This window comes from Mangifera indica, chromosome 6 (assembly GCF_011075055.1).
Source record: "Mangifera indica cultivar Alphonso chromosome 6, CATAS_Mindica_2.1, whole genome shotgun sequence".
Taxonomy (NCBI): domain Eukaryota; kingdom Viridiplantae; phylum Streptophyta; class Magnoliopsida; order Sapindales; family Anacardiaceae; genus Mangifera; species Mangifera indica.
In genome coordinates, this window is record NC_058142.1 from 2,110,799 (window position 1) to 2,135,341 (window position 24,543).

Sequence of the window (24,543 nt, forward strand, 5' to 3'; positions counted from 1 at the left end):
AATGCAGGGACTATGACCAATTTCAGATAGCAACAGTTGGAATTTACATGGACCAAAAAATGGCGTGTCGACATCTTTTATTCTGCTACTGAAGTAAATTCGTGAGGTTTGATTGTCTAATTACTGGCAAGCCCCATAATAAAACTAGATTATGGACTAACAATAAAATTTCTCCAATGGCAACTCAAGCAAAACTAAACCTACCTATGCACTTAGCATATGCAGCTGTAAATGTTCAGGAATCTGTATCGGAATTCATTTCCAGAGCGGACAAAGTATAAAGGAAGATCAATGTTTGAGAACTGATCTTCAAAGATTTATGACCATTCCAAGAAATTGAATATGACCTGACTGAATTAGCACACACTAATGCAGAAGACATTCACACACAGACTTACGAAGTTTAATACGGTTACTGAAACCGGGCACACCAATACCACTGGTCTAGTATACAGAGGAAGAAGCAATAGGAAAATAACCTTCCGGGAGAAAAAATAATCACTGGAAGGATTTAACAGATCAGTAATCCAAGGACTTTGATGAGGATCTTCAAACTTCATGTTATCGTTTGCTGTGAAAAGTGGGCTGTTAATTCCTGTCAAGGAAACACATAAGCAAAGGTTAGCTCTTTTATCCAATCATTAAAACTTAGAAGTTCTAGGAAAACATACCATTGAAGTTGAAATTGTAGATTCATTACCTCTGAGTAACGTTTGTGATCATGATGTGAATAGGACGTTTTTACAATTGTTTCCCACTTAGTACTGGTATAAGAATCCTGCCTTTTAGGATGAAATCTGCTGTGATATGAAGCCGAAAAGGAATTTTGTGAGGACATTGAAGGCAGAGTACGCCAAAGCCAGGATTCGGAAGGTTTTTGTGGTAGTGGTGGAGGAAGAGGCGACTGCTCGAAACCACTGTTAAAACATTCTGGATAATCTTTCTCTAAATTCCGATCCTTGCTACTGTTTAGATTTCCATCATCAACAACTTTTACAAGTTCCAAAGACTTGCATTCCTGATTGAGTTCTTCATCTGGTCCAAAGCACTCCACCATATCTGCTGCACCTCCACGGTGCAATCTTCCTGAGAAAGAAGACCGATTGGCTTTTATGGAACCCAGGATTTTGGTTTCTGATATGCTCCCTCCCTTGGCAATATTAAGGCACTTAACATCTTGTAAAGAAGACTCCATCCTAGTAGTTTCTTCCATCCCTCTTCTTCGCATTGAGGTTTCAAAACTCTCGCGCACTGGGTCCATTAGCCCCTTGTTATCTGAGGAAATTGAATTCGAACTCGATATTTTGGCAAATTTTACAGTATCTACATAGAGTGTCTTCTCAACTGCAGGGCTCAGTGAGCCTGCCCTTGTTTTAGAACTCTGATGGGGAAATAATTCCTGAGACTTGCTACTAGCTTTCGTATGCAAATTCAGTCTATTTGTAAACAATTCATGAGACTTACTACTAGATTTGTCCGACAAATTAAACCTACTTGCTCTGGTATTCTCAGCTTCTTTAGGAACACCAAGAAACCCCACTCCACGAAAGGGAGACGGAGGTCTTTCATTTCGGTAGGGGGAAATTCCACGCCTGCAGGGAGATGACCTATTTGACATCGGCTGCTCATTTGAGCAAGAAAACCGATTGGAACCATTGATCATTTTATTCTCAATCCCCAATATTAGCTTTGGTGATTGAACTCCAGCATCTAACGGATGCTTATATACCGAATCTCTGAAATGCTGAGAAGATACAAGAACATAACCATGTTAGAAATCAGTGCAATCTCAATTAGTTGGAGCAAGAACATTGAACAATAGGAAAAAAATTCAATAGTACCTTGTTGATAGTTTGCCCGTGAGATTCAGCATACGTTGCTTTGCCTGACTTTCTGACTTCAGAGGTTGAAGACATTGAAGAGTGGGTTCTGACCTTCAAACCCGGAACTGGATTTAAGAGACAAAAAGACTTATTTAAGCATAACCGTGGAAACAAACCACAACCTCTGCTTGACAGATTGCCAGAATCATCAACTTCATCTTCACTTTCTTCTTCATCTGCGACTGCATCTTCACCATAATGCTGTATGACAATAGACTCATTTACAGGAGACTTCCTATCTTCAGGAACCAACTTCAGAACCTGTCTTGGTTGCTCAACTGCTATAGGTTGCCTCCTTGAAGCATAGTGAGGTGGTTCTAAAGCCATTGCCTTGGCTGCAGGTAAGAAACGACTCATCATGAAATCTCGAGTTTGTGAGTCCGTAGAAAAGGTTCCTGACAGATTTATAACCTGACCATCAGACCCGCTTACACCACTGACACTGCAATTCATGGAGAATGAATCAGTTGGAGAAAGTGCATCAAGTGCATCAGAATAAATTTCATCATGATCCTCCAAATATAACTTCTCCTTCTCCTCATTTTCCTCTTTTGAGCAATCATATCTAGTCACACTGTCAATCAAAGAACAGGACTCAATTTTTGGCCTATCTTCAACTTCTTTCTCCGAAGGATACTTTATAATATCCAGATTTCTCTGCGGTGGAAGTCTTGGAGTAACAGAAGCCTCCTCAAGTTGTTGAGTCTCAGGTCCACCATCCTTTGGTTGTCCAGGGGTCTGCTCCCACAAAAATGGAACTGCAACTGGTTCTGTCACCTGCTCCAAACTCAAGTCTGACTTATAAAATGGTATCGTATATCGTCTGTTGAGCCGTGAATCCTCAATTCTCTTCCCATTCTTCCCCTCTGAAGATGCTACTGATGTAGCAAATCGCCTCACTGACAAAAGTGGTGCATTAAAATTCAACCTTCTTTCCTCCATCTCGTTTAACAGCAGAACAAATTATCAACACCACCTCTTTATGTATTCTCAAATTTCACTAACTTAACCAAATCCCCCCCCACCCTTCACTCAGTGTGGGCACAATACCATCCTAAGAAGTCTTGTACAGCCCCAAAAAGAGATCCAATCATTCAATTGAACTAACTAGTACAGAAAAATCTTCACCACTTCTTTTACTTTAAGCTCACCGACTGAAAAATCTTCACCGCTCTGTACCTCAAATGTTAGGAACATCATAAGATAAACCAAGTGGTCATTCAAATGATCTTAACTAATACTCAAAAGGACTTTTAACTAAAAATTGTCTATTTGAAAGAATCTGACAAAAATTAAAAAGAATTTATGTTAATCTGGCACATATTTTCCCTAAGCGAGCAATTATATGGGAAGCTTCAAAAGCTAGGAATTTATTATTCTTGCCTTCTTGGTTGCTATCTAGAGGTAGAACAAACATTAGATTAGACCCTGCGATTCTTTATTTTCCATTATGTGAGATCTGCCAAACAGTCAACCAAATGAACTTACTCTAATAAATATCAAAACCAGTTATTTGTATCCAAAACTCAATTTTTAATAATTTTCATTCATTTGCCAGAGTAATTTGAATAGTACAATTCTATTAAATGAACATAACTATGCCATTAAAGACAGTGAGGTGAATTTTCTATCTATTCCACCAAAGTCACTTTACCCATAAACAAAACTAAACCCATAAATGTTTTCATGAGCACAAACTCACCTCATTACCACAACATCTAGTGGGAACTTAATATCCGACGCTATGAAGTCCACCGCAGAGTAATGAACTCAGAACAAGCTCTGTAGCCCAAAAACAGAGACAAAGTGGTGCAGAAGAAGAATGTTAACAAGGAAAGCAAGGTGTTAACACTGAAGAAGAAGTAGTTTGTTAAAGGGAAAAAAAAAAAAAAGATAGTAAGAGAGAAGATAACTGTTACCTGGGTCCTCAAATGATGCCGAGAGTTAAGGGAATGAGTAAACCCAAAGAAAAGTCAAAAAAAGGAAAGAAGGAAAAAGGACAAGAGAGTGTGCTTTTTTGGGGTCTTAGCTTTGTGCCTGCGTATGTGTAAATTGAATGTAGACTTTAGATTAGAGAGAATCTGACCGGAAGATGAACTTGTTGGCGCTTTGCTTCCTCCAAAAAGCCGTTTGCACGCGCCAAAATCTTAACTGTATGCTCTTACTAATAAATTTATGTATTAAATTTTTTTTTATTATAATCTAATCATTCTTTCTCTCTCTATTAACAGGGGAAATTTCCCAAGCAATAAATATTAAATTGATTTTTAAGGTGATTGAATGGGTAATAATTAATGGGGGTCACGGACATACAGTTGAGAAAGCTGAGTGGGTTGTTAAGCCACCGGACTGGTAAATTTTGTCCATTGGTTAGAGTGGACCAACCCACTTTATTTTTTGCCCTTTTTTTAATCCCATGCACCATCAATCACGTACGTCAATTAGGGCCATTCTTTACCAAATGTAGACGAATAAAGCAAATCAATGTGCATATTCAAAGTACATACCAAACATTCATTTATAATTTAATTTAATGGGAAGCTATAAACTACTAAAATTTTCCTAAATCTGTAATTAAGAGAAATGAAATAAGTTGATTACCATATCTATTATTGTGTTGTCAAAAATTCTCTTAGATGTGGACCCTCAAAGTGTAACCAAATACAATAACAAACAAATAAAGATTAAGTAATTTTTTAATTCGAAGATTACAGTAAAAAAACTTAATCGAAGATTTAAACAATTTAACAAACAATCAATAAAAGATTCTTTATCAGACAAGATTGTTATTACAATTTTATTAAACGAGGCTTTTATCTTAATTGTATAACACAATATCAATCTTCTAATAAGATGTTAATCTAAATATAATTTCTTTTATTCAAATTCATATTGTAGATTAACGAAGAAACAATAAATGTATCTATTCATTTTGTTATGTTTTATTTTTTATCCCTTATTGTCATACCTAAAATTAATTTTAAAATTATAAATATTTGTCAAACCCTCTAACATTTGAAATTACGTTTTTGCCCTAGCCATTATTGATTGGTGTTATTATTTTGAAAGCACACTATACCTAACCCCATAATAATACTCTGTTTCAAATTAAGACGCATTTAACGGTGGATTTAACACATTAAAGTTACGTTTGGTGTGCGGGATTGACTCTTGATTGTGTTGACGCAAAAATATTAACTAAAAGATGTCATATTAAAATCATCTCCTGGAACCTACCAGAAATTTTGTCCAAATCAGCTTAAACAGTGCCATTTTCTTTCAAAACTGCCTTAACTTGCGGAGAGCACTATCTTCAAGCACATGCCTGCAAATTTTAAAAGCCATGTTTACGTCCCTCAAAGATTGCTTCTTGTGATTCTGATGCCTCATGGTCTGCCATTCTGCTTGTCCCCTTGATGGGCCATGCCACATGCCATTACGCCAATGTGTTTGTCTTTGTGAATCATATGTATATAGATGCAGACTGACAGTCAACATAAATTATACCCAATAAATTCAGGGAAATCTTTGTCATCATCTTATGGATTTTATGGCTTCATGCCTTCTTCCTCGCCACAGACAAGTTATTAATAAAATATATTATTATATGTAGTAGTTTTGATTTTATTTGTTAAGATTAAGATGTACATATACAATTGAAAGCAAATGTCATTTTTGATTGAACATAGGAAAGTGCTTAAATTTTTGTTTTTGCTTTTAAAATCTTGCCCCACCAGCATTTGCTCAAGGGAAACTCCATGTCAAGAAGAGGAGAGCCCAGCCTGACTGTATTGCTCATCACCATCCTCCTTACAAATTATGGAAAAGATTGCAAATTTCGGCCGTTCACTCACTATCCAACCTTAAACCTGTGCCAACAAATTATCATTTACTGAAACCATTTCGAATCTCGATCAACCTTATGTTGACACTGTCTGCATATTCAATGCAAAAAAATTGAACGGAACTAATATTTCTTCTTGATAATTTGACTATGCTACCATTGCTTGTACGTACGTAGAAGTTATTTGTTATTAGATTAGGATTGTGACAACTTTCCTGATCCTGCGCAGGAGAATGTGGATAGATAAGAAGTCGAATACATTAATGAGACCAACCATTTTCATTATATGTAGGGACATCTCAATCAAACCGATACCAAAGAGGATGTCGACAAGACAGAAGTGCACATGGCGAGTATGGTTCTTTTTGAGCCAAACTGCACTAGGACCCATGTGGGTTTGCTTCTGCCTGGTTTGTATGGTATGTATTCAACCGTTGGAGAGGAGTTGAGTCCGGGCCCTAAGCCTCTAACAGATTTGATGTGTGATTGATTCACTGCACCTTAGTACTTTACTTGCTTCAAGAGAACAAGGGACCTGGATTTCCCTGATCATCGGATTTGCATAATTCGGCAGTTATGTCTTGAGTTATAATTAACCACATTGTGAAGTTAAGGAAATTGATTGAGCTGACCTAATTGTATGATTTTGGCAACAAAAAACGATATAGCAGCTCCACTCATGTTTCAAACAGAAGATATGATGGAAATTATGATAGGGACTTTGCTGAACCACCAGCATCATTTTAGGAGGACAAGATGTGAAGATGGGAACAGAATCTTTGTCAATTTGGGATGGATTTAGTGGTTAATTTTAGTATCTACTCAACAAGTGACCAGTGCAACTGTCATATTCATATTGTATTTAAGGTTCAATACACAGGCGGATAAAAACTGTGAAGGATAAAGAGAGGGATAATGAAGACTCGAAGTGATTATTTTAGCAAGTAAAAAATTCATTTTACTTTATTAAGCCATAGTGCTTCGATCAGTTGACATGGTGAGGCTGAATACTGCAGCACAAACATTGTTGGGATCAGGTATCTATAACATTGGGGGCACACAAATTGGGGGATAAAGACAATGGAACTGCTGGCCAAATGAAAAAAGAAATGAGGACTACTCAAGGGAAGAAGGTCACGTGGCTATAACTAGGGAAAGAAAGTAATAAATTGAGGCACAAGAGAGGTAGAGGAGGAAAATTTGTTGTTTTGAGTTTCCAGGGAAGCTTCAACTAATTAAAGAAGAGTGTCTAGCCTCTGGAAAGCTAGAAAATTCTGAGAGTTTTTAGTCTTGCAGTAGCCAGACCCTGAAGTGTTTTTTGTTAGTTTTTTATATTTATGGGTGATGTTAATGTAAGAAACTGATGTCTTCTATAACATAACCAACCATCAATACAAATTATCACCATTTTCTGCATTTTCCAGTCATTTGTTTTAATTACATTGGTTAAGGATTGAATAATTATTGGTTTCCTAATACCAAAGTAGATAGGATAGAGAAGTATCTTGAATTTGCAAAGAATAGGTTAGATGAAACAGATATAAATCGGAAAATATTAACTTTAAGAATAAAGAATTTAAAAGGTTATATAGAAACGGTAAAAGAGTATCTTAGAAAGTTGAGAGAAATAATAATTAACAAAGAGATATCTTACGGTAATCAAGAAAATGAACAACCCTCATTATTAACAAATAAATAAATGATATTGATAGAAAGATAACAATCGAAAAAATGTATTAGGAGACAAAAAAATTGACAACGGACGAAAATTCAAGAGTTGGACAGCATGATACACAATATCCACAATTGGAGTTGGCAATCTTTATTGGTGATGGACCATTAGGGTGTATCTTTAGGGCGAAAAAGGTATTTTGCGGTGAACAAAGTCCTGGGCGCTGAGAAGTTGCCATCAATTTTTGTTTGGTCCTAAAATGTTAGAAGAAGTTATGGACAGGACTTAAATATACAGAAGAAATATGGGTGATTGAATGGAAATTAGACTAGAGGCCCGAAAGGTCAACCCAAAAACAAAATACCATAGCCCACTCAGGCCCAAGACCTTTTTCTATTTCAAACACATACCAAACAGCCTAATTTTAAACCACCCACCAGACACAGCTGTCCACCAATCCAACCCAAATTTTTATTACCTTGGCCCAAGCGTTACCACCTACTTCGACCCAAACACACACCACTCAACCCCATTTAATTACCAACCTACAAGCCCAAGCTAACACACAATCCAGTTTTTCCAACACCGGTGAAATAGACTCAATCAAATTGAATACGCCCAATATGCACGAAGGGTTTGCTGATTCCATAGGGTCAGTTTCAACCGCACAGATGGACGCCCAATCTTACCTCAGTCTTTATAGCAACCAAGCAGACTTGAACACCTTGAACGTTCCAGCTAGTCTGTTGTGTTTTATATATGTTGGTTTTAGGTAAGAATAAAACAAATTAAAATGCAGTAACAGATCACTTATTTTAAACCTCACTTAGTATATTACAAGGTTTTAAAAACAATGCTGAAATGGCTTGCATTTGCACAATCTTGCAAGCCAGGACATCTAAATGAAACAAAGCTATTCCCAATAGAAATTCAAATTACAGCTTCCAATAAACAATTTAGAGAAACAAAACCTTCCCTGTTTATCTTTCCAGTTTTGCCTGCTGCATAAGTTTAATTTCCATTAAAACAAATGTGCAATGCAGATTCAGAGAATGTCTCTCTGAAGCAAAAAAAAAAGGAAATAGCAAGAGTCACACAACCATCAAACTTCAAAAAGAGACTAAAAATGTTGTTCATTCATTTAGCGCATTGCAGCAAATTGGTTCCTCTTCCACTGGAGAGGTTCATACATCTTCCTCTTCTCTGCTTCCTCATATTTAGTCCATGGGAACTTGTGCTTTGCTATCTTTTTCTTCTTTGCTGCTATTCCCAGGTAATCTCCAGAGTTCTGCCCAACAAACATTAGAAAAATAGTTACTTTCATTTACTTCATTGAATTAACTTGTCTATGATGCCTTAATCTATTAAATACTTGGTAGAATTTGTATACCTTGAGGCAGAGTCCTTCTTCTACATCACAAATAGGATAATCACTAGGGCAGCAATAGTCAGTTCCAGTGCAGCAGACTGCATTTTCATATGAACAACATCCATAGATCAGGCAGTAATCAAAGAATTCATATATGCAACAACAAGTCTCATCACTGGGGCAATATGAGAAGTCCCCGCATTCAGATGGTGAAGGCGAGGGAGGTGGTGGTGGAGGCGGGGATGGTGGAGGTGGCGGCGGCGGTGGAGGTGATGGTGGTGGCGGTGGTGAAGGAGGTGGTGGAGGCGAATAGGGAGCTGGAGCAGAAGATTCTTTGGTGGGGTAAGAGGCCATTGCATTGACTGCACATTCACCATATTCTAAATTAGTGTTCCTTTTTAGGTAAAAATATCCTTCCATTCCCCAGCTTGTTCCCCAAGAATTCTTAACGATCCAATAATCTTCACCATCTTCAGAACCATAACCAACAATCAAAACTGCATGGTCAATTTCATCTGGATCATCCGAGCAGTCACCAGCATAGATGCCCTGATCATATCACATAATTTCAATCCACCGGATGCATATAGAAAATGTTCAAAGATATATAGCTAACAACCATGGGGCAAAATCTTACACTAGTATATAGTTGAAAATCAATAGCAGAGCCATCCATACCAACACTTATTGGTTGCTGAACAGTAGCACACAATAGAGCACTATCTGATTCTGCTACGTCTGTGTAACTATCAATAGTCACCGCCTTGGTATCCTCCTGATCATATTAAAAGAACATAAATTAGACAGGGAAAATTTTCAGCAGAAAGATGGAGAGAAAAATGAATACCTTGGTAGTATTGCAAGTACCATCCACACCAGTGTAAGGATAATCGGCTTCTGTATCTATCCCACCGTTGCTTATAACCCATTCAAATGCATAATCCATGTAGCCTCCATCACATCCTTCGTTGGTGGTATCACAGTCCACAAGTTCTTGTTCTGAAAGGCTAATGAGGTCACCATTGACTATCGCATTTATCGCTTCAATGGCTCCAGTTGAAGAAAATGCCCAACAACTTCCTGTGAAGAGAAATGCATACAAACAGTAAAGAAATTATCCAAGTGCTATTGAAATATGTTGAATGTTATGCTTCTATCAAATAAGCTTCAAGCTTGCTAAAAATTCAGCAATGAAAATGGTATTTATTGGTCATAACAATGAGAAAGGTTTCACAGCTAAGTTTGATGTGGAGATTTGATAATTATCTAACTCAATTTGATAAGAAGTTATTGATTCTCTACGCACACATGGGTGGGTTAAAAATGAAATGTAATATAGAAGGTCATTAATTTTAGTTTGGACAAGACTTTCTATCTACATGTTAAGTTGCATTGAGGGTGTGTCTAGTCACTAATATTGTAGCTCGTGGCTTTGTTGGGTATCATCCCACAAGTTTGGTGAAAGCTGAGTTTTCCAGTATAACAATAACAATGCTAACTTTTTCTTTTCTAATAAATCCGGAACCACTAAGCTGCATCATCAGGTTTCCCTACTCATCTTTATACAAGTACCATAGTTTTCACTCTAATTTGACTCCAGAGAAGTTGGGTTTTTCTGGGACCTATTATCTCAAACGTCAATTGGGGTTGAAGCTAATTTTTTGGATGTCTATTAGTAAAATTCTATGTAAGAAACTGAATATCTGACTACACCATACCTAGCAGTCAACTGAATCACTTCCTTCGATCTTTACTATTTCATATACTTTATTGCCGGAAAAAGAACCAAAAAAAAAAAATCCACTGTGCAATAAGAATTGAATTTTCTGAAAATCACTAAATGATGAAGTAATACTGCCTGAAAGTTGTTCATTTGCCAGATTAGATGCATAATATTTACTGAACTGGGGCCTTTGTTGACTGAAAGTATGTCAACCCAAACTCAACAGCTTATGGTCTTAAGTTTGAAGGAGCCTTTTATCAGCTCAAAGATAAAGCAAGTCCCCTAATTTTCAGTTCATCTGACTTGGAAATTAGCAGCAAATAACATCATGATGTAAACTTAAAAAGGATATATAAAAAACGTACCACAATCGCCTTGGTCTTTAATAGCAGTCACAACTCCCTTTTTCCTCCAATCCAAGCTTGATGGTGCATCACATGATTCCACCTTCCTATTTTTTCGACTCTTCACATTGCCAAATGCTTTTCCAGCAGGCCTTTCAATCTTTGTCAAATATTTCTCCCTGAACTCCTCGTTGCTCAAATCCGCAAACTTGTTCAACCCTACAGCATGCCCCTTACCTGATTTTCGCTCTGCATTCTTCTCAATCACATACTTCAAGTTATTCTTAAAATTCTTGAATCTTTTTTCTGCCTCTTCTGTATGCTTGTACACTTTTCGATGCTTCGCTTTCCACCGCTGAAACAACTCGATGACTCGTTCTTCCGAAACAAGCTCATCAAAATCACGTCCAACAATGGAGTACTCAGTAGGGAGATGAGAACTAGAACTAGAACTAGAACTAGAAGAGAAGCAACTTAGTGTAGCAAAGATCAAGAAGAGAACAGCACATTGAAGTTTTTGGGAACCCATATTTTCAACTGGGTTACCAATATTGTTTGAGCTACCTTCATTATGAATTGAATATAAGGAAAAGGCTAGAAGTCTTCAAGGCCTACCAGTCAGCTGAATAACACCGGTGTTTCTTATTTCCACACCCATTGATACTTGATTTAGCTGACCAAACTTTGTTTCCAAAGAGACCAAACTAACAGTTGAAAATTAAAATATAATTGGCGGGATTGAGGGCAGACTGGTAGTTGCAAAAATCAACTGTGAATATCAGTAGTATGATGAAGAAGGACCAACATTAATGTTCAAATAATTTTGTTGTTACCTACCAACAAATATGTCCACCATTCAGAAGGTTTGACTTACGGGTAGAGATTCACAAGTCTAACAGTCAAACTTAAAGCAACATATATGAAAAAAATAATTTTTTTTTTGTTATACAGAAGGTGGCTTCCCACCACAAGAACACTTCCCATGGATAAGTCTTCCTATATGACATAAGTATGAAAACAATGAATGTAATAAGGAGAGAGTAAAAAATTTGGGTTCCTATGGTAGTGGCTTAACTTATAAATTACCCCCATTCTCTTTGTATTCATCTGAATAAGTAATATATAATCACATTTTCTCTTCTCTCAATTTGTCTTTATTGATTTAAAAAATTAATAATTATTATAAAATTAAATTTTAAAAAATTATATATTTTTTTTATTAAGATGAAGATGCAAGAGTGAGAGAGGAGGTCAAAGAAGGGAGAGAGTATAAGAAAAATTTTGTTCAGAAAATGAAAATCTAGTAAAGAAAAAATATAATTTTTTAGAATTTAATTATAAAAAATCATTAATTTTTTAAACTAATAAAAAAATAAAATAAATTTGTATTATTTTTAATATATTATAAATTAAATAATAATTTTATTTTTAAAATTAATTGATTTTATTAATTTTGTAAGTGAGAATTTTAATTTTCGTTATTTAATAAGTATCAATTCGAAGTTTTGACCAACTTTGAGGTGGAATAAGTCTTTTCACCTATTAGATACGACAAAATATCGGTTGGAGTTACGTAAGAGTGACAGGCCATATTATTATTATAATAATAAAAAAGTGCGATCTCCTCCTGCACACAACACAAGGACTATATGATAATTTAATATATCCATGCAAAGATGAAATTAATCTCTGTAATTTAATAATTGTAAGTCTCCCGATCAATTTATCATCTTGTGTGTAAAAGGAATCACACTTCGCTAATACTAGCCCCCTGATGTATTAAATATAATATATAGTTGTTTTATCTTTACGTCAAAGGATTATTTCTGGCTTGAAGTTTAGATGTAAAAATGGATATACACTTACGAATTTTTACAAATTTAAATATTTATTTTTAAAAAATTTATTAAAAATCTCAGTTAGAATTAAGGGTAAAATTATTATTTATTAAAAAAAATTAAAATTTTATCATATTTTATTCTTCAGATAACTCAACGTTTTTAAGTTTTGAAAATAAATCATTTCACCTTTCAAATCCTTAGATTTTCTTTTTTTCCTCATCAACGACCATCTTTAACGATGATGAACTCTGAAAATGAGATAAGAAAGTCAGAACTATTTCTAGTAGAGTTTTAAAGTTTTTATCTATAAAAAAAGGCATTGTTTTTTCATTGATAGAGATGATGAGGTAGTCCTTTGGCCTTATCTTTACGATTATGGATCAACATTAGGGATTGCAGTTCTATGGGCTTACTGAAGAAATTTGATAATTAGATAACTGAAACATAGAGAAAATGGTAAAAAAGAACCAATAGGTTATTGGGACAAAGGTCCTTGTAGACATGACAGGCGCTGCAACCCGGCCCGCTGCCCCTCTCAAAAAGCATAGCCCACAACCAATACGACTAATTAAATGTTAGTTCATGTTAGGCTCATAAGCTGAGTGACCTATGTTTGGGCCTTGAAATCAAACTCACTGGCCAACCCCCTTATACAATAAGTCCATCCCTATACAAAATATATTGAACTTCCATAAATACCACGATAAAGTAACATTATTAATATTACTAATATTAATTTATTTTACTATTCATTATATTATTGGAAATTTCTTTTTTTATTAAATTGAACATTTCATCAAACTGCCACCATGGACGCCACCACCACCTTTTTGCCACCATCAACCACACCATTGTTCCTTATTCACATTTTGCATTATAATAATTTTAAAAAAAAAAAACATTACTTGATACATCAAAACCTTATGTATTTTACAATCTAATCCAAGAATTTTACACTAAGTTGTTGCTACTATTATGATTCTCCTGTCATTGATGCCTATAGATGCCTTAATCTAGTTTATAACTTTATTGGCAAAGTTTTCATTTCTAGCATAGGAATGTAGTAAGCAAGATATTGACAAGGAAAATGAGGCTACATGAATGCATTCAAGGATGTAGTGATAACTGTGTATAACCATTTCGACCAACATTGCGAGGGGTATCATTAAGGACATGCCAAGTGTTATGACTAATGGAGTTCTCCAAACCACAAACCACCATGGACAATAAGGCCATAGTCCACAAAGAAATTGTCACCATATTCAAATAACTTCCGACCCAAATCAATAATCTATTAAAAAATTTAACCACATAATAATCAAGTTATTTGAGATAGTGAACATAGAGGAGAATAAGAAAGTTTTTGAATTGGAGAAGAAGGTGTTGGAACAATTTGTAGGTTTCATTCAGCTGTGATTTTGTGATTGAAGATTAGAGATGGAGAAGAAGAGAAGGTGGGGAGTATTAAGAGGTGTGGTAAAATGAAGATTGAAGAAGAAGAAGAAAGAGTGGCATTTGAGGGATGGTGGGGTGTGAATTGGTGAAAAAGGAAAAAGTTGACAGAAATTGAAAGAGACAAGGAAGGTGATACAGAAAATGAAGAATATACAGCTTTTTATTTTTTAAAATTATAATTAATATATATATATATATATATATATATATATATATATATATATATATTAAAAAAACTTGAATATATGTTTACTATTGAAATTAACGAAAAAATTAGATAGGGTACAATAATCTATCATTTTTTAACTATAAAGATGGAAGTTTGTGATGTTTATGCCGACCAACAAAGAATGGCTCTGGGCATTGTGCCAAGGGAATTTACCAATCTAGCGAAGTCCGACAAGATTTCTCCAATAAATAAAAAAAAAAAAGATTGCCCTAGGTGGTCCACGAATGCCTTAAATAGTGAATAAGTATGCCTTTAGAAATCCATCTATTTTCTTCGTGGTTCCTGGGTAATAATTCGGATAAAAGCTCTTTCTTTATGCTCTATATAACAGTCTAATTTGATTGCAATCTGACTTTCTGTGTTCACTTTTAATTATCAAATCTATGGCATCTTTGCAAAAACAATACTAAATATGGTTTAACCATAACATTGACTTTCATTTGGAGAAATATTTTCTCCAAGTAATGTGAGACAATGCATATGAAACCTAAATGCAATCATAGAAAACTATGTATTACATAGATCTCGAGGCTCTATTACTCTTAATCTTATGAAGTCAATATATTTCATTTTTAAAATGTTTGTATTTGAATTACTGTTTTGTTAACAAATGTAGTTACATACACCAGGAATCTCAAGTCATTTTGGTACGTCTAAGCATGGTAATTTGCTTAAATCTATTGCTTTTATGAATCAGTTTTAAATTTGTGTATAAGCTCAAAACCAAATTACTAATTCTATATTGCTGACTGTTGCCGGAATTTCTTTATATTTTAATTGATCAATAAAATTATTTGTATCTATTTTCAGTACATACTTATATGTATCATTATGTGATTGAATGATTTTAAATTAAGAATAAAGTAATACTCATTTATGTTCTTAAAATGGATATATATAATATTGCTCTTAATTGAAATGCTTTTGAATCAATGTATGCTCTACTCATTTATTACAAAACTTTCTCAAAAAATAACATATCAACTGATTCTTATTCCAAATTTAAAGGTTGAAACCAAAACAACCACCAATGAGAGATTCTTTCAAACTTCAATTCTTACTTTCTCGAATGGCTTTAAAAGCTCATATTAGAGTTGTGTTTTCAATATTAAATATTTTTCAGGACTTAGGAGATTCGATTATATTTTTTCTTAACTTAAAGGGTGTTTGATTGATGATGTACAAAGATTATTTCAATAATATTATTTTGTTAGATTTATTAAGTATATTACCACAATCTTCTATTACATTATTGATATTATTTTATTTAATTTATTAGAATAATATTTATTATCAATAGTAATATGATAAATAATATAAGGGAAAATTTTGATAATCTTATCTCATCCCAATTCTATCATTACTTATTAATTTTTTAAGATAAAAAAATTATGTTTTCAATTAATATAAGGGTAATATGAAGAATATTTTAAAATAATTATAATTAAAGATATTTAAGTAAAATAATATTTAGTATTCTTTTATTACATTTTACTAAATATAATAATTATTTATATTTATTAATTTTTATCATATATAATAATAATATCTAATAATTTTTTAAATTATAGTAATATATCATTTTTATAATAAAATATTATTTTAACCAATGTATCTTTATTATACAGTATTTTTATCTTTTATTAAATAAAATAAATAATAAATAATATCGTATAGATCTAATTTTAAATATTTAATTAAGTATTATATATATATATATATATATATATATATTATAATTAAGTAGTTTTATTGACAGGTAATTACGCTATAAGTAGCAAATTTTAGTCTGGAATTTGACGCCTGTTGAGCGCATCCTCGAATCGAGCGCACGAGTCTACTCTCATCTCTGTGGTTGTTTCATTTTCCGGTGCAGGATAATAATCTTCTCTCAGTTGTACATTCCGGAGAGGTGGTATCTTGAGAAAGAACTTCATGAAATGTTCATTGGCTGTCCCATGAACGATAAGAGTCCGGAGATTTCGACATTGTGCAAGCAATCCTGCCGCCGGCAGAGAAAGGGTTCTCTGATTGACATCCATATCTTGTGGAGGCCAATAGTTGAGCTCCTTGAGGTTCAAGCCATCAATTCCTTTCAAGTAAAATCTCTCCCACATGCTCAAATCTATATGCCCGACCGGGGCAGTAAGTGCAAATCCGATGATATCACCACAGTCTAATTTCATCTTTGAAAGCTGAGGATAGCAAACAAGAGAGCTTAACCCAAATGCCGGCAGTAAAGGTCTTGGTTGATGCCTACAATCACCTACAATTTTTATGTGAACCTCTTCGAGCATCGGACATTCTTCTAATCCTGCTAAAGGTAGTGGGATCAGCAGCTCACCAACAGCAATACAAAGGGAAAGATATTGCAGATTAGCCCAAATTTTTGTACAGAAATCACCACCATTGCCGTCGGAATGCTTCATTTTCTTGTTCGAGCTTGTTTCTTCCGATATGAGGCTTCGTTTTTCATTTTGAAAATTGTTGAATTCGGCAGGTAGTGCACTTGAGCTGCTGGCTTCTCCTTCTAGTAGCTTAACACTAGGTAGTGCGCTTGAGCTGCTGGCTTCTCCTTCTAGTAGCTTAACACTTTCCCACACACAATCTATGTGCAATCGTTGTATCTGGTCTTGAATTGGCTCCAACGCCTTCAATGAGGAAACAGCATTGAGATTTTTGCAGAAAGATATCTTCACATCAATCAAAGTTCTTCGAAGGATGTGAGAAAAGTTCCACATTCCCGTTTCTGTGATCCTCTTGCAACCTTGAATCTCAAACTTGGTGAGTTTTGAACAACCAAGAGAAATAGCGATCAATCCCGAGTCTGTTAAATCAGCACAATTCTTGATTGACAAGGATCCCAGCCCTCTGCAAAGAGCAACCCCATCTGGACTGGAATCTATAGCTCTACAGATTCCGTGGAAGTGGCCCAGTTTCAAAGACTTAAGCCGTGGGCACTTGGAATTAAGCAATTCCAGGGCGGGCCAAGTGTCTCTAACATTGTTACAAACGTCAAGAACTACCTCTTCAAGCAATGGAAGACCTGTAAAGAAGTCTCCAAGTGCTGTATGGCGGATCATAGCATCTTCAGGTGCGTAGCCGTCATCGTCACGATCAGCCCAGGTAGTAGATGACGACGTGGTATCAACAAGGTGAAGAAGGGAAAGCCGGGGACAGTTTGAAGCAATAGAAATCAAAGTTTCATCGCCAACAAAGCCAATGAATCTATGATCAAATATACATGTAGCAAGCAATTCACGGAGATTAGGGCAAGAACTGGTGATGTCTAGAAGATCATTAGACTTAAATCCCTCAGAGATAGAGAGGACGTTAAGATGAAAAAGAGAAGCAGCAATGGTGGGATATGCTTCAAGCGCTGGCTGTACATCTTCAGTCCAGCAATAAAATTGAGAGAGATCAAGCGAAGCAAGTGAATGGCAATGCTCAAATAATGGAAGAAAGTCAGACCCTGGAGGAGCATTAAAACGCGGATGCCAGCGAACAAGTTTAACATGGCTTAAATTTGGCCATTGGGGAGCAAGAAAATAAAGGGTTGAAGGGTTTCGAACGTAGATGGTTAGAGAAACAACTGCTGGAAAGGAATTACCGAGGAGTCTGGCAAGAAAAAGTGCTTGATTGGAGGAGTCTAAAAGAGGGTGTCCCCAAGGGGACAGCAAAGAGAGGTCAAGATTAGTGATAGCTTTAAAGCAATCAGGGATAAGATAGAGATCACGAATATTGCCTCGGAGAGTGAGAGACGTGCGCGTTGATCGCTCTAGCTTGCACCATTTACGGCACACAAGAGAAATGACATTGCGAGTACGAGTATCAGAAACTAAGGAGAATATTTTTGAGAGAAGAACATCAGGCATGTCATTGAAATGAAGAACGCCATGAGTTGCAGTCATTTTGGAAAAATATTATCGCAGGCCCTTTGGCTGCAACTCTTGAAATAAACACAACCCAATGGGACTCCTGTGTTAATAAAGAAACTATCTTATCTTCTATATTGACAAGACAATAATAAGGAGAGAGGACAGATAGAGAGATCGGATATATCTTTGATAAATTAATATACATAACCCGAGACATGGGGTCTTTATATACAAGGGGATCAAGAGAGATTGCACCGAGGAAAAGGAGGAATGAGAATGAAGATAAAGATTCATGATAAAAAAATATACAAACTAGTGGCAGACGGGAAGAGAGATGATGAATGTGTATCTTTTATGTGGTGTGGAGAGGAAAGAGAAGCCAAAACTATTGAGAAAAGAGAGAAGAAGATAGTTACAGTATGTGAGGGTAAAGATCAAGATTCAAAAATGGAAGACGAGTGGTTCATGAGAGAGAGAGAGAGAGAATCAATGAACAAGGAGGTATCAGAATGAAGACAAAGATCCGGGTAGTGGAAACTGGTGGACTGAAGAAATGAAAAGATGTTCATATGCAATATGAGGTGTAATTCTGAGGATGAAGATAAAGATATACTCATGGAATTGGTGGCTTAGGAGTAGAGAGAGAGTGTGGAAGGGGGAACTGGTGGCCTTAAGAAAAGAAGAGTTTATTTTCATACAGTGAATCACAAATTGGTGGCCTTGGCCAAGAATGAAAAGCTAAAAGATTGCCAAGCATAATTGAAATCAAATTAATTTTCATTTTATGATATGGGTTTTCTTTAATAAATACAATAGAAATATAATTTATATTATTTATTAAAATAAAAAAGCGTTAATGCTATAGTTAAAGAATGAAATAAAATAAAAGGCAAGATCATAAATAAAAAAGTAAGATTTATTAAATGAAGATATTGAGAAGCTTATATGTGATTATTTTTCATCTTTAGTTAACTTTATTTTTAGTTTCATTAAATCATTGTAACAAGATAAAGAGAGAAGACAAAAATATATAGCCACCTCCTCTATAGAATCTCTCTCTTTTCACTTTGTATATCTCTTTCATTTGATGCTACAGATTTCTCTAATTCATCTTGTTACTTCTGATATTTAAATCTTGAGAAATTTTATGGTGCCACAGGTATTGCAAACTCAGATATAACAAAAGTTTATTGGACAATGGTATTGCTTGGTTTTCTAGATATTTTAATTCGTAACACCATTTTTTTTTATTAATAAACATAATTTCATTTGATTTCATAATCTTGATTTTTAATAGATTTTAATAAGGAAGTATAATTATCATATTAGACTTTGAATTTTCATAACTATTGGTGTTAGTGTTACAATTAGAATGACCAAACCAAAGCAATTTGTGAGAAATTAGCAGTAATAGTAACATCAAAATATTGTTTATATTGACTTAAAAGATTAACAAAATTGATAGAATATTAACAATTTCATTGAGAATGTTTGAGTTTAAATCTTTGTTATGTATGTGAAATAGTAATATGTGTTAGTTTGAATTAAGTTTAGGTGTGGTTACATAATTGCGAAGGAAAATCTCTGTATTTAAGCTAGCTTTTAGAGTTAGGGAGACCTAATAATACTTATGAAAATTTGGTATCAAACCTTAAAGTTTAAGAATAATTTAATCAAATCTCCATTGGGAGGTTCTAATCTATATGATTTCAGCTCCAACTTTGGTTAATCGCATCTTTAGAGGTCTAGTTGAAAGAATATTTGACTAATTTACTTCTCAATTGACTTGGTTTAAAAAAGGGTTTGTCATCAGTGGTGTTAAATTGATAACCCAATATACATGATAAGAGGAGGATTATGAAGTATCTCAATTAAGTTGGGTGTGGGCAAATAAATATAAAAAGAATCTCTCGATCACCCTCAAAACTAATATTTAAGTGAGAGATATTCATTACTAATTTTGTAGAGGGCTTACAGCTTACATTCAATACATTGATGTCAAACTCAAAATATATAATTTTTGAGAAAAAATAATAAAATTATACATACATATTTTTATTATACAATTTAGGTGTACAGATGATGTGTTACTATATGATTGGATGATTTTAAATTAAAGATAAAATAATATTCAATTATATAATAATATATTATTTATATATTTAAATTATATATTAAAAATATATTCGCATAAGACCACTAAATATATATATATATATATATATATATATATATATATATATATATATATATATATATATATAAACCTGCAATTTGCACCTTGGTATGAATTGTATTATAGTCACAATCTTCTGTTATAGCTATTGGGTTAGCATTATACTCTAGTGATAGATAAAGGAATAGAATAATATTACTCCATATTAAAATAAAATACAACCCTAAATCATTGCATATCATAAACATAGAATCCAACAAAGTAAAAATAAAAATGAACATTATAATTCTTGTGGCAATTCTCCAAACTATAAGGGCGGGGACCCTTTGCCTAACTTTTTATTTTTTATTTTGTATCAGATAATTTGGAACTTTAAGATTCCCTTCTTTTTTGGGACACTATATATACAAGTTATTATCTTTTAAGTAATATTATGTATAGTTATAATAAATACTAATATACATATTAACTTCCTTTCTTCACCGACTAGCCTATGGAAGACCACCAAAGGAGGACAGTGAGTGCGATGGTGGGCGGCCATCTTTGCCTCATAAATTTTTTACAATTTATTTTCTTTGGTACCCATCTGTTTTTGAACTTAACACTTTGATTCCCTAATGCATAACTTTCTAATTTTTATGACCCTCTCATTCATTGACCAATACATTTTCCCCCAGAATTAAATTTCTGGGTTTCACCTTTGTTTGTCTCTAGCATCATAATAATAATTTTTCATTTTATAGCTGCGATATTTTAATTATTGTTTATAAGTTTTATTTGGTTTTAATCATAATTTTTTTTCAAGTTTTTGATTTTTTTAGTAGTAAGGTTTTCAATTTTGAAGTTTTAGGGAATATTTGTCTATGTTTAGTTATGTTTGTAAAAGTTACTGGGTGAACTTTAGAACTTGGGTCTTGGGTTAACATTGTGTGTTTCTCAAAATATGGGGGGAAATAGTTCTTTTGCAATAGCTTGGGGGCCAATATATTCAGATTATATTACATATTCTAAAAGCATAACATAAAGAAGAATAAATTTAAAAATAAAATTTGATTCAATCTGGACCAACTCAAAAAAGACATAACTTAAAAGTAACTTACATTTTAAAAAAATTAATTTCAGATCAGTCTATAATTAATAAGTTGAATATCAAACTTGACTTAAAAATAACTTTATTTTAAATTCAGTCCAAACTTATTTAAATTCGAATATTCATATATATTCACATTTCACATTGTTTTATAAAAACAAGTCTAATTTTTTTATTTAAACTCAACTTGTTCTATTTGAACTCAAATCCAACCCTACTTAAGCGTCAAGTCCTATGAACTTGCTTGATTTGATAAATGGTATTACCGAGATGAGTGAATATTTTACGTATAAAGTAATTATAGAAATAGTAATATTATATATTACAAACAATGATATATCAATATATAATTAGATTTTTTTCTCTAATTTAAAATTACTTAATTATGTAATATTGTTATTGTTTGTACTTAAGTTTATACTCATTATTCGTGTAAATAGTTTTAATGTTATGGAAAAAGCCTAGACCAAATATTTCATATCAACTTCCATACAGAACTTGGACCATGTTCAGATACTAAAGTTCATATATTATACTATAGAGAGGTTCTGCGCACTGAACATCTACACACCAACTGAGCATCAGGATTTGGCTTAGATAAGAATGTTCATTTTTTTCAAGGGCGATATTTAAAGATGTTAAATTTTACTGCTATAATTTGTAATCCAAGGTTAGCAGGCAAATGGTAGAATGGAGAAATCAGCAAGTTGTCAACTTGGAGCTAGAGGTTAAACTATTTGGCAAGAGAAGAAATTTGTCTCCCTCTCATGCACCTATCTTACAGCTACAGAATAAAACTTTAGAGATAGCAACAAAATATTGTACTTTCCTGTGGAAATGAGCTCTGGACTTTGAGAGATTCAGAAAATTTTCAAACCATGAAAATTCTGTACAAGAGCTGAAGGGATGGAGACTTCTATCTGTTTATGAAAATGATGTCAGTTTATCTTCAACAATATGATACCACATAATATAAAGAAAGAAGAATCCTTCACTTTAAGAAAAAAGCAATAAGCAGCTTACCATCATGAACTCGGTGCACATCTCCCCAGGACCCATCAAAAACAAAAACCAATATGAACAAATTCATCTGCCGCATCTCTCACATTAACATCAACCCCAAAATAAATCGATACTTAATGGTGTTGGTTGACTGTGTGTTATCCTGATTCTAGAATTCTTACCTAAAAAGCTTCTATGTAATTGAAGTTATGTACATGGCGTGGAGATATCAGCCCCTCAAAATCTTATACAATTCCAGAATCTAAATAAATCCCCCATTCAAAGGCTCGGCAAATTATATAATTTCTAACAACACCAGAATTTAGGAAAGAAGAAACTTCTGTATGCTTGGCTATTATGGAAAGAACAAGAATCCTTATCTTTTCAAAAAGAAAAAAAATATGCACCTCACCATCTTCATGAGATGAAGTGTTAGGATTAGCTAGTTGACACGTTTCATCTTCATTTTCTTTCTATCCAAGTTTGGAAAGCCTAATGTATCTGATTCTAAAGTGATGGGTCAATATTTTATAAAAAGCTAACTCAAGGATAATGCCACACGTACAACGTCGGTTGTTTTCTGAATAAAATATAGCCAAAAGGACTTTTTCCTCCCCTCCCCCAAAGTATGTTGATTTTGCAAGTTTCCCCCAATTAACTTCAGAAATCTCATTTATCCACCCATAAGTGGTTAAAATTAACTAAGTCCATTTAATTGTATCATTTTTCCCCTTAAACCCTAAAAACTAACAATTTTCCTTCAATCCAAATTTTAAAAACAGCATTTTCCCCCTAGGGTTTTCAAACTTTTTAGATTGAATTTTTTGACGATAACCGACGATCTTCAGACAACGTCTCTTCCTCTCCGACAAGTCTTCTTTTTAGTTGTGCTCCTTCCAACGTTGTGCGGCTTCGTGGTTGATGAAGACGAGGTGACGAAGACTCTTTGTCGACAAAAAGTCTTCATCAGAAACGAAGACGAGTAGTCTTCGTCGATGACGACGATGCTACACAACGTCAAAAGAAGCACGGCCAGAAGGAGAACGCGCCAAAGAGAAAAAGATGTTGCCTGAAGATCGTTGGTCGTCACCAAAAAATTCAATGTGAAAAGTTTGAAAATCTTAGGGGAAAAATGTTGCTTTTGAAAACTTGGGTTTAAAAAAAATTATTAGTTTTTAGAGTTTACGGGAAAAAATAAAATCAAATTTAAGTTTATTTTTAATATGAAATATAAAATAATGATTTTACCCTTAAATTAACAGACTTAACCACCCATAGGTGGGTAAATAGGATTTTCAAAATTAATAAGAAAAAACAGCATACTTTGAGTGGGAATAAGTCCTTTGGCCATAAAATATTTACCCAATTATTCATTTTCACACACTTAAACAACAAGGAACTATGTGAAAATACAATGCAAGCACCCGAATGTTTTTGAAGAAGAAGAAGCATCCAGATCAACCACCGCATGTTAAACAATCTCTCACAGAATGAAATAGAAAAGGTAAAAGAACAACATTACAAATAGTCATACAAAGGAGATAAAGGCTGCAACAGTTTCATTAAAAAAAAGTATAAAGAGAATAAAAAGAGCTCCGAATATCCTCTTCTTCATTAGTATTTGATCAAATAGGGACACAAAATACGACTAACAGACGGAAGTACAATCAACTCTTTCATTTAATATGCAGAGTTCTGTCGGTTCCGGAGCTTTTTTTTATAACCAATATAAATAATGTGGTACTTCAGCACTGCCAGCCTTGCTTTTGAAAATGAGAATTCTAAACTAATCAAAATACAACAACAAACATTGAATAATGACAGGCATTTCGAATTCATTTTAATAGAGTCTTCTACATATACTTCTCCATACCCATCCAAAGAAAAGTTGGGTTGGTCTTCAAAAAAAACTCCAACTTTTCATCATTTAAATGCCTAAAAAGATATCACATCATCTTATAGTAACAGCCAATCTCATTCTAGAAGTTGCTAGGCTAAACCTCTTAAATTCTATCCCAATGTACATGCAATCCTTCA

At 33.9% G+C, this 24,543-nt stretch overlaps 3 protein-coding genes across 3 annotated transcripts; all 3 read right to left on the reverse strand.

Annotated features, from left to right (window-relative positions):
* Positions 1 to 232: 232 nt before the first annotated feature.
* Positions 233 to 3,926, reverse strand: LOC123219776. Its single transcript, XM_044641759.1, has 5 exons — positions 3,803 to 3,926; positions 3,586 to 3,665; positions 1,842 to 3,056; positions 701 to 1,744; positions 233 to 595 (listed from the first exon to the last, which is right to left on the reverse strand). The coding sequence occupies exons 3-5, from the start codon at positions 2,823 to 2,825 to the stop codon at positions 557 to 559; spliced, it is 2,067 nt and encodes a 688-aa protein (XP_044497694.1). The 5' UTR covers positions 2,826 to 3,056; positions 3,586 to 3,665; positions 3,803 to 3,926; the 3' UTR covers positions 233 to 556.
* Positions 3,927 to 8,193: 4,267 nt separating this feature from the next.
* On the reverse strand, positions 8,194 to 11,395 carry LOC123219238 (low-temperature-induced cysteine proteinase-like). Its single transcript, XM_044641064.1, has 5 exons — positions 10,857 to 11,395; positions 9,616 to 9,848; positions 9,406 to 9,543; positions 8,790 to 9,317; positions 8,194 to 8,687 (listed from the first exon to the last, which is right to left on the reverse strand). The coding sequence occupies exons 1-5, from the start codon at positions 11,362 to 11,364 to the stop codon at positions 8,541 to 8,543; spliced, it is 1,554 nt and encodes a 517-aa protein (XP_044496999.1). The 5' UTR covers positions 11,365 to 11,395; the 3' UTR covers positions 8,194 to 8,540.
* A 4,728-nt stretch (positions 11,396 to 16,123) lies between these two features.
* Positions 16,124 to 18,271, reverse strand: LOC123218872 (F-box/LRR-repeat MAX2 homolog A-like). Its single transcript, XM_044640527.1, has one exon. It carries the CDS (start codon positions 18,269 to 18,271, stop codon positions 16,145 to 16,147), a length of 2,127 nt encoding a protein of 708 aa, XP_044496462.1. The 3' UTR covers positions 16,124 to 16,144.
* Positions 18,272 to 24,543: the final 6,272 nt, after the last annotated feature.

Excerpts from the sequence above, each read along its gene's own strand:
- LOC123219776 (XM_044641759.1), bottom strand. The coding sequence starts at position 2,825 with ATGGAGGAAAGAAGGTTGAATTTTAATGCACCACTTTTGTCAGTGAGG. Across the intron at positions 1,745-1,841 it reads ACGGGCAAACTATCAACAAG|CATTTCAGAGATTCGGTATA; the intron begins GTACTATTGAAT and ends GTATCTTCTCAG. Across the intron at positions 596-700 it reads ATCACAAACGTTACTCAGAG|GAATTAACAGCCCACTTTTC; the intron begins GTAATGAATCTA and ends TTTCCTTGACAG.
- LOC123218872 (XM_044640527.1), bottom strand. The coding sequence starts at position 18,271 with ATGACTGCAACTCATGGCGTTCTTCATTTCAATGACATGCCTGATGTT.
- LOC123219238 (XM_044641064.1), bottom strand. The coding sequence starts at position 11,364 with ATGGGTTCCCAAAAACTTCAATGTGCTGTTCTCTTCTTGATCTTTGCT. Across the intron at positions 9,544-9,615 it reads GTACTTGCAATACTACCAAG|GAGGATACCAAGGCGGTGAC; the intron begins GTATTCATTTTT and ends TAATATGATCAG. Across the intron at positions 9,318-9,405 it reads ATTTTCAACTATATACTAGT|GGCATCTATGCTGGTGACTG; the intron begins GTAAGATTTTGC and ends TGATATGATCAG.